Source organism: Pygoscelis adeliae, unplaced genomic scaffold (assembly GCF_000699105.1).
Source record: "Pygoscelis adeliae isolate BGI_AS28 unplaced genomic scaffold, ASM69910v1 Scaffold227, whole genome shotgun sequence".
Lineage (NCBI taxonomy): Eukaryota > Metazoa > Chordata > Aves > Sphenisciformes > Spheniscidae > Pygoscelis > Pygoscelis adeliae.
Genome location: NW_008825100.1, coordinates 2,953,401 through 2,964,060, shown reverse-complemented (window position 1 = coordinate 2,964,060; position 10,660 = coordinate 2,953,401). Strand labels below are relative to the sequence as shown.

The 10,660-nt window shown below is 42.7% G+C and overlaps 1 protein-coding gene across 1 annotated transcript in view; it reads right to left on the bottom strand.

Annotated features, from left to right (window-relative positions):
* Window positions 1-10,660, bottom strand: part of ADCY5 (adenylate cyclase 5) — a 230,146-nt gene that overhangs the window by 16,624 nt on the left and 202,862 nt on the right. The window contains 3 exon segments of the mRNA XM_009327174.1: window positions 5,510-5,597; window positions 8,350-8,447; window positions 10,157-10,301. Of these exon segments, the coding sequence (XP_009325449.1) occupies window positions 5,510-5,597; window positions 8,350-8,447; window positions 10,157-10,301 (331 nt within the window).

Sequence of the window (10,660 nt, the reverse complement as noted above, 5' to 3'; positions counted from 1 at the left end):
GCTGCATGAATAACTAAGCCACTAGAGGGTATTTTTAGAGACACAAAGAAGCTAGCAGCGCAGCGACACGGCACTGCAATTTAACTATGACTAATGTTTCTATTAAAAGTCTTGCTTTTCCCTTTTATCCTTCACTCTTACACCTTCAGAGATGCAACATTTTGTCAGTGCATAGCTTCCCACACAGCAGTCCTACAACGTAATTATGAAGTGTTTGAACGGCCAAAGCACTGATTAGCTGGTGACTTTTACAGAGGGAGAGAGAGATTGTGGCAAGAGTTTTGAAAGAGCTGATTTCAGCTGTTACCAGCACATGCACAAAAATCCAGCTAACTGCAGGCAAGAGGAGAGGGCAAGGCTCTGTGGGGGACGGGAGGAAAGGGGAAATCGGGGTTATGACTTATTTGCACTGAATGAGGATTGATTGAAATTCACTGAAAACTTATGCAATGCTTCAGGCTCATGCAGCTACTGTAAAACAAAGCAAAACACCTGTCTCCCAGAAGTAAACCTTGCTGATGTAGAAATCCTTGGCTCTGTTGATAAGCCATGAACGAAAATATCTCCTTGCCCTACCATGTCCAGCTGCTTCCACGCAGACATCAGGTAGCAGATCCCTACCAGTGCAGGGTTGTGGGAAATGCCATGGGGCTTTCCTCCACTCTAACCTTTATAGGATTTCGAGGGAGAAGGAGGATTTGTGCTGCATTTAGACAGTTTTCTCACTAGATTAGAGCAGGACAGGTTTTCCTGCCACCCCTTTGTTTAGGCCTCAAGGCCAAGCTCCACAAAGGTATGCATGGACCTAACCTCCTTCTGTAATCTCTGGGAAATCAGGCACCTAAATAAAACTCGGGAGTGCTTTGTTGTGGATCTTGGCTCAAGCCCCTGCTGCCAACAATCCCAAAAAAGCCTGACTTTGAACCAAGCCTGAGATATCAAGCAAAGCTATCAGTGGAAGACACTTAAAATTCTAGTGAAAACATGTTTTCTTTGTATTAATCTTGGTTCTCATTACTTTGCAAACTAGGGAAAATTTTAGGTCAGAAAACAAGTACAGCTGGAAAAAGTCCTGAAGAGGAAACAAATGCCAAAAACCATAGGAGGTCAGGACTGAAATAGAGAGCGCAACGCCACAGCCATGCCGCACATCTGAGGAACCTCTGCCTTGCAAACAACATTCATGAAGGTTCTATAACATAAGTAACGCTCTCCCCATTTCACAGAGGCAGATAGAGACCAGGAAGCAGCTTGGAGGACTTCTGTGATAGAAATGGGGGACCTGTCTCAGCTCTGACAATTCAGCTCCACTCTAGCAATGTTCCCTCCATGAAAACATCCACAAGCCAGGGATATAAGAAAAAAGAAGAAAAAAGAAAACTAGATGACTTCCCCTCCCATTCTCCAATAAAATAAAATAGAATCCTTTCTGTCCTAGGAAAAGAAGCAGAATATCAGGACATTATAGTACAGTGAAAATCCATGCATTGTTGCTGGTTAGCCCACTGGTTTGTACTGTCCAACACCATTTACTCCCCTTAATAAGACTCAAATCTTGTCTGGGTGAAGAACAGGACAAGGGAAGGTCTGATGAAATGGCAACTCTAAGCCTGTACATGCACTACTGAGAACAGGGGCTGAAAGAAAGGACGCGATCCATTTCTCAGGGCAGCTGAGATTCACATTTGGGTTGCCACACAACCTTGAGGTCACTCATTAGCCCTCTTAAAATCCCCATGTAAAGAAAAATAACCACAGTGGGAAAAAGGAAATTGGATTGCCCAGTTGATTCCAGTTCATTCTGAACTGAAATGCATAAATGCTGCTGGAAGACATTCACTCCCAGAAGAGAGAGGCTCTGAAAGCGTGCAGGTACCAATGAATATAGAAGGGGAAGGCAGGGCACTGTTGTACAGGTGAAAGTCCGAATTTAAAAAGTGATCCAACAAGTACTAGTGTTACACTGAAAATAATCCACAACCTCCAGTCATCTGTATAACAAAAATACACTAAATAATAACTGTACTTTGCTGATCACAGACAGAAGAGTAATATTTCTCCTTTTTGTCTTCTTAACATATATTGTGGACATGGAAAACTGCTTAGATAATTGTTGTTGTGTTGTGAGATGAAAAAAACTATGAGGTCTTTAAGTTCTGATTTTTCAATTTGTAATAAAAGCCTTTGAGTCATTTTGAAGTACATTAAGATGCTTCTGGAGTAAAAGACAACATCTCCAGGCAACTTGATGTGCAAGTCCATTTATGTAACTTACTTCACAGTGATTTATTAGTCTATTAAAAAAGTACAGTTTTCAGAGGTATTTTTTTCCCTGCTTGAGAAAAAAACCAAACACTTTAGGAGTATCTACACCAGCTTTGGGAGGCAAAGAAACAGGTAGGCAAGCTGCACCTATGTAAAGCTATAGAAAAACTTATTTTCTTGTAAAGGATAACTTCAAATTTCTCTCGCACGTGCTCCCAGGAACATGCAAGAAGTTGAATTCCACACAGCAGTGTAGATATCAAAAGTTAAGGATTTTAAGAAGAAACACAAACTTGATAAGTTAGTAGCAAAACAGATGTCTGTCAGTGGAGTATTTGTGAAGGGACCCTGGTTCCCATGACCTTAGACTCTATTGGGAAGGAACATCATCTCGCAGTGGCCAAGTCTTCATGGAGCATCAAAGTGAAGAACTGGAACTCTCTTGTTTATTACAGCTGAAGAAACTTGGAAAGCCAAGCTGGCTGCGTTGGCAGTTCCAGGATCAACTTCTAGTCCGTGGAGAATTTTATAGTGGAAGATAATAGTGACAGCAAAAGAAAATAAAACATGATCAAGCTGTCCAGAAAGAGCCTGCTGGCCACTGTCAAAGCCAGAGATGGAGAGGCCAAAACAGGGAAGGAAAATCTCACATGAAAGCTGGAAAGAGGAAGAAAAAAAGAGTCACTTACCATGTAACAGCACAGCAAACAGGCAAAAGTTATGCTTATGCTGGTATCCTGGGGTGGACACCTGCTTTCCAACTTTGTGTGGAATGAACCACTGGTATGTAAAACACATGCTCTCCTATCCCACATCCGAGTGTGAAACAAAACAAACAATGCTGACATCCCTGTGGTCTTAAAATTTCATCTAAAGGATCTGTAAAAATGCCTTCCTTGTGTATATGTGTAAAAATGCTTCCTGGAGCAATGTGGAGTACAGAAATAAAGAACGCCTCTTAACCAAGGGCTGGGTAAACACATTGCTTAAAAAACTCTGACTTGAAACACCAAAATCTTTAATGACAGAAGCAGACTGCAGCTACTGGGAGCTGCTGCCACCAGACAGGTAGCTGACAAGCTAGAAGTACCCGTCCCCTAAACAAGTCATCTCATAATCAGATGTTGTCAGCAGAGGCTAATTTGGAGCACTAAAAAAGGGGTAATCAAAAAGGTACTGGAGCTAGAAGGCCCGATATTTTCAATATTTGCGATCTGTGCACAGAAGGCACCGGCCACACCGAATGTTATACATAAGCACCTTGTGGGTCTGGGCCAACATGCTGAAAACTCACTTTTGGAAATACCAGGAGCTTCACAAAATCCCATTAAATTCTGATGTTAGTCTGAATTCCCTCTTACGTCTTGTGTTTCCAGGGCCTGTGCACTGAGGCAAAGCCAGCCAAAAACAGTTGCAGGCACCACTGAACAGACCTCTTCTACAGGAATTTGAAAGATCAAGGCAAAGAAAGCAAGACCGAACATCTGCCTAAGGTCACAGGGACTGAAAAAACCTGTGTGCCTTTTAAATTAATCGTTTATTAAGATCAGTAATAATATTAAACCAAAAAGCCCAAACCAAAACCTTTGAATGATGACAGAAGAAATGAGTGCTGCTGTCAGTATGTGGAAGCAACCTAAGCCCATAAAAGCCAGCAGGTGACAAACAGCTGTGCGCCTTGAAATCCATCTGGTGGCAAGTCAGCCAGCTCGAATGCTTCAGAGGTCTGGGTCTGCCACAGCTCTTGCCCCAGTATTTGCACAGCACCAGTACAGCTGGTGTGTTGGTGTGGCTCTGCACGGCTGGCAGTGCGCTGGGATGTTGCTGCCGGTGGCACTGCAGTGTAAGTAGTGTAAGGCTCCAGCACAGCTCTGCACCCAGTTTCCACGTCCTTTGTGGCTGTAACCAAAAGCTTTCCACATTGGTTGTTAATTAACTGCTAATCACATTAACTGCTGATACCAGTTTACAAACCAATGACACTCAGTAGCATCTTCACGTACAATGGACACACCAAGTATAACCAGGCATCTTTGAGTACCATTTCCCAGCTCAAGGGACCCAAGCCTTCCTATTAGCACTGTTATTTCTGACTTGTAATTCTCATTGCTGATAAACAAGCAAGACCAATGGGATGCTGCACTTATGAACTAGGCTCCCTTTAAAATTGTCTTAAGCCCAAGGGAAGACCCGTGAGCGAGTTGTTAAGTTCAAATATAACCTGAAGCTTCTTTGACTGGGAACAGTTTGTAGCTCTTATTAAACAAGAAGGCAAAGCTTAATTCTCCAAATCTAACTTTCAAAAATCAAAAAGACATGAAAGGTGCAAGTCTGTCAAGAGCACCCACATTCAACTGTTGAAAGTGGCAGAGGGAAGATAATTAAAGTGAGGCGAATCATCTGCCTGACATAATCCATTACCCCACTGTTTCTTCTGCAGGAAATATAATGCTACTGAGCTATTTTATTCCAGGCTCTGAAGAGTAAAGCTGAGCTTGGGCTAAGGAGCCTGAATCTGAACATTTTCCACGTTCAGACACTGCTAGACTGGAAGGATCCCCAAAACTGCAAATACAATCAACTGGCATCAACATTTTAATACAAATACGTTTGAGTGAAAAAGATGAGCACATCACCCTTCCCAAAGCACTGACTGCCAGTTTACCACAGACTGTCAAGAAGAATTAATATGTTTTCAGATTTCACACAACATCTTTCTTTGCTTATCAAAACCAGTTACAAGAAAAGCCCACCGAATGTTGGAAGCTCTGTACACTCATCTGAGAAAGGCTGATAAACTTCTATATGTTTACAGCTTTTACTTCCCCCCAGGACATTTTTCCTTGATGATATTCTGCTTCTGATTATCTGCCTACCCAAACATGAGTATGCAGCAGGGGCCAGTACACAGGTGACTCTGCAGGAAGTTTACAGGGAGGAAACGAATGGTCAGTGTTTTGTTCCACATTGGGAAATGTATTCTTCTTGTATCAATATGAGAGTGCCTGCAGGGGACTTAATAGACATGCAGATCCACACAGTGATTACTTCTCGCTGAGCTAAAGAGATGCCAACCCTAACATCTGTTTGCAGTTCATTCTGTCTTATCAAAGGCTTTTTCTGTAACCCTTATCACATAGTGTGGAAAGGATGGCTAACAAAACATGCTCTGTTAGCTGAAGAAACAGATTGCTGATCCAGTTAGCTTAGGCAAAGGTCTCTACAAAGAAACCACAGTACTCACCTTTACACAGGAGTAAATGACAGAAACAAACACCACTGTGGTCAGGATCAGGAAACAGGTCAGGTAAAAACCCAGCATAAATGTAGAGCTGAAATCAAAGAGAATTTTTTTTTTAAATGCACACCATAGAGAATAGCTACAGCTCTGCTCTCCAGAACATGACATTTGTACAAGCTATGACACACTGCATGGGCTTTCCAATTAGGATAGCAGTAGGAGATACCAGGTGCCTTGCATACCAACAGATACTCTGTCCTATTTCGAATTACTCACGCAGGCTGCAGAGCAGCGAATACTGCATCTTTTATAGCAATCACCTTGCTGCCGGGGTGACAGCAGAGGGACTGAGAAATATTTCATGTGCTAGAGGAGCTGATAGAACAATTTGTTACAGAGGGTCGGCCCCCAGCTGGCTGTGGGCAGGAGACCCCTGGGAAAGAAAGCATGCTGAGCGCTGCAGTGCAGCCAAGTGGGAATAGTCTCAATGGGAATAGCTACCCATCCTCGCTGTGCACAGGGAACATCTGTGCTGCATCATCCTCAGTGCTCTGTCTCGTGCATGGGATGGGAGCAACCATGGCATGAGGATAGTCAGGGAAAACAGCTTTAGCTTGGTCAGCTTGATAGGTTCCTGTTCTTCCCAACTTTGAAGTACAAACAGGACCCCAGGGTCAACTTTGTACTATGCATTTTCACGTGTTTTGATCATGAAGATATTCAACAACACTTTCCCAGTGATTGGTCTCAGTGTGACAGGACAGGTCCCCTCCCAGGAGATAGCCTTGTTCATAATTTAAAGGAATTATTTTTGTGACGTGACATTGATGCCAACCACACCAAAGCCAGCTGGTCTCTGTGTTCTCTCATGACTACTAAGATAATTGTACTTGCTAATTCACTGTTCGAGCCTCTGTGAAATTCATTAAAGCTATTCCTCTTTATCATCATAAATTATCACTGCCATTTTGTCTCTAGTTTCAGATTCAAATTCCATGTTTTGTCTTTCATGAAGCTCTGATGGTGACACATATACACCTGTGGTTTCAGTTGCTGCTTAACTGTTACCTTCAATGAAAGACCAAAACTAGGCAATTGAAATATAAGGAAAAACAAACCAAAAGGTGAAGAAAAGTATATCTGACCTGCATTTAAAACATTAAATTTTATTTAGTCTTGAACCAAATCATCTTTCAGACAGGCCAGGCTGTGTAAGGACACTTCAGAACTTACCAAAAAACCTCCCCACCACCCTTATGGGCGGTGTGGAAGGAGACTGAGCGGCATGACATTTACACCATGCTGCCATAAGGGATTGGCTCTTGTGTAATACAAAGGAGTCAGCCATATGGTTGACACAGATCAGAAATTGTCAAGTTGTCATTTAAATGTTAAACTGGGTTTTATGGAGACAGCTTAGTGGCTGCTTAGGGAGTTTGATGAGCAACACAAAGGCTGGTAGAGGGCCTCTGCAGGTGTGAAGTCACAGCAGTAATATCCAGAGATCCGGAAGTGTAAGCCCTCGCTAAATCAATTACTCTCAAAGAACATTTTTGGCCATTATTAACAATGCGTTAATTGCTGGGATTGATCTAGTTTCAATTTTGAGTCTCTTTCAGGTTCACTTCCAGTTTCCCGAAGTGGATCTGTCTGTTTACACAATGCATTTGTACTGATGTTATTTTGCTGATTCAATCTTTCTCTGAGCAGAAGTGAATGTCCTCTTGCCTGGGAGAGTGAATGACCTCAAACATCAGACTAGGCGTCGTTTCTGTGACCTTCCGATATCCGATCTGAACAGTACAAACCAATCTCTACTCTGAAAAAAACTGTGGTGTGAACAGAAGTAGAAAGCAGTTGTAATGGCATATACTAGTATTGGAGCTCTCTTTAAACAATTTTTTGTCTTCTTGTAATGAAGATGAATTTGGAGTGTTTTCGGAGCTTCTGTGATCTTGTTCTTCAGATTAAAAATGACTAACTCCAAATTTATTTCCAACACAGCAGTGCTCAGTGAATGATATATTATTGCTACTAAACCAGAGCACAGGAAATACCAACGTGCTTTAATTTTAAGGGATTTTTTATGAACTCTTTGAGAAGAAATACCATGGTTGCAGAGCTCACTGCTGGAAAATATCCAGTGGGTTACACTGTGCCTTTCAGACAAAGCAATGCACTGCAGTGGTCCAAGAGCACTGTGCCCCACAGCCCTGAGGAGCTTATGCCACTCTTGCCTGGGGAAAGAAATGACTGCAACCCCAAACCTGGAGTGAGCTACCCAAAGCGCAGGCAGGTATAGCTCAACTCCTTCTGTACCTTTCTTCTTGCACTGCTACTCTGAGTCCAGAAGAATAAATGCATGAGAGGTTATGCCTCATCTGTGAAGCAGACCCTGGGACCTCAGTGCTCTAAGCAATAAGGCTGTGATGGGTTTTTCACCTCTCTGTCCCACTGCGTTCAGATAAGAGGACAGCCTAGCCTCATGTTGTGAATGCATTCTATGCCTTAGTAGGCAATCCTTCCTACTTAGTGATATTTGTTTTCCACAGGCTTATAAACGTGCTGAACTGAATTTCCTAAGATGGAGGTAAATGGCAATTTACGGAATGGAAATGGAAATCACGCTGGGAAAACAGAAATCCTCACATGCCAGTGAGGAGGTTTTAATCTGCACTAGAAATGCGTGAAAACAATAAGCAACACGCATCACTTGAGCATGAATTATTTAAGGATTTTTCTCTTCCCCTTGGTGCTCTGAATTCTCAAGAAAAAAACAAAGAAAAGTAGGCCAGAATAGAGGAGGGGAGCAGATGGGAGCAAAGGGATGAAAAGATACTCACTGTGGCACGATTATGATTTGAACAAAGCAGATGAAGAGGAAGACTAGGGAGGCACAAGCCACGTAGGCTCCAAACCTGTCATCCACCTGCTTGGAGTACTGCAAAAATGCAAACAGGGTTATGTTAGTGGGAAATTTTGCTGGCTGCCTTCTCTCCACAAAAACTTCTTACTTGGCTTCCGTTTAGGTCCTTGGAAAGCAGCGCTGGTAGGAAACGACTAACATTGCAAACTCCTCTTTTCCCTGGGCAGGCTGTAAGGGCTTGAACAGACCCAAAGGCCAGGGAACAAACCCACACAGCTGGGTGGAGAGAGGATTTGCCATCTGCCCCTTGCATGAGAGGAACAGGAATGGATTAACTGGGACCAGGATTCTAGGTCACCATTGTCAGAACCTACACTTCTTCCATGCAAGTTTCCTCCAACAGGGATGAATGTTGCTAATGAGAAAACCTTGTATTTTGTGCAGACGGCTTGGCTTGTTCTAATGATAGTGCGAGGATGCTGCGGTTTTCACACAGTCACTCCTTCCAACTACTTGTCAACATATTGGTCACATGGGAGCTGCATCCGATTCCCAAAGATGCTTTATTTAGCTTGAAGCATGGTTCTCAGTACAGACGGTCTCAATGTTTGAACCACAAAATAAAAGGTGCTCAGAACAGGTGAACTGCTAATTTCCCTAGCAGTTTTCAGCTATAAAACTGAAGGGAAGGAGTGGGGGGAAATTACATGCTTGAGTTTTTAACCAGTCCCACGCTGATTCACTGAATAGCTGTAAATCCTGCAAAGGTATGCTTTTGCAATAGGTTGTAATTCCCCCACGCTGATTCACTGAATAGCTGTAAATCCTGCAAAGGTATGCTCTTGCAATAGGTTGTAATTCCTGTCATGAAAGAGGGTTTCTAAATAAAATGCTAAAATAGTTAGTGCAAACTTAATTACTGAAGCTTTTTCCATTGAATAATGAGTTTAACCTGACGACCACTCAAGTATCCCAAGGATCTGTGCCTGGATAAGAAAAAAGAAAAAAGATGACTGACTTTCTTTGGGCAATTAAAAACCAGCAGTTTATATAGTACCCTTAATAATAGCATCTGGGTACCTCTAGACTTAACTGAATTTAACTTTGCAGCCATCTAGAGCCGATGTTTTCTCTATTATACAGACAGAGAAATTGAAAAGAACTTTGCCTCAAAACAACGATATCTGAAACAAAATCAGGAAGAAATCAGCTATTCGGGAGCCCTGGGTCTGTTACTCCTCTTTCTCATATTTGTGAGACAGAGAACTCTACTTGTTGCTTAAAATGGGTTCCCAAAAATGACCAGAGTACCAATTGCATTCCAATGAGCCTTGGTAGCACCTGGGGCTCCCTGCGGGGGCAAAGGGCAGAGTAAAGCCCCTTCAGAGGTGATTTGGAGCTCAGGCAGGCTGTAGCGGGTTTCTCCAGTGATTTGAGGGAGATAAGGGGTGACTGCAACCTCAGTTTGGATGCCTCGAGGTCAGAGAAACAAATCTGGTTTATTCTGGATTCCCTTTACAGTTCATCATTGTATATTCACGTGTGTCTGACAGAAATGGCTTGGTTTTCCTGCCCAGTGCTCCCTTCAGATGACTGTGGCTTTCTAGGGATGTGGATATTAAGGTTTCCATGAAGAAGCACAGATTTTTTTAAGATCACAACCCCACCTCCAACACCTAAAACCTAGCTTTACCTGTAGATATAAAAGCCTGACCTTACGCAAGAGTATTAAAACTCACAACAAACTTGACTGACACGTTGCAATGATTTTTAGACAACGTTACCTTTTTCTCCAAGTCAGGCTCCCTGAATGTTAAGAGGAACTTGCGCACATGCTCAGAGCGTAACCGATCAATACTTCTGGCATCAATGGCACGGCCCAGAAATTCATCCACTTCATCTTCTGGGTTCATACTTTCCTGTGTATTCCTGAGGATGTCACAAAAAGGGAGCATAAGAGGACAAGATAATTTCCCCCTCTTCACCATACGTTATCATTTCACTGTATAACAAGCTGGAGGTTGATGGCATTTTGCTTATGACAGCTTCAAGCTGGAAAACGGATTATGAGCTGAGAGGAGAATGATTATCAGCTCTAGAGCTCATTGCCAGTCCTGAGTCCACCAGTGAAAGGATTTGATTTACTTGCCCTTCTTCTGTACTACATCCATCTGTTTTCTTGCCCTGCAGTCTCTTTACTGTCCTTCATTCACTAAAACCAGTCAGTGGTCTCCTTCCACTAGTCCTCTGACTTACTCTTCCCTGCACTGCCGTGCTGTCATAGCTGT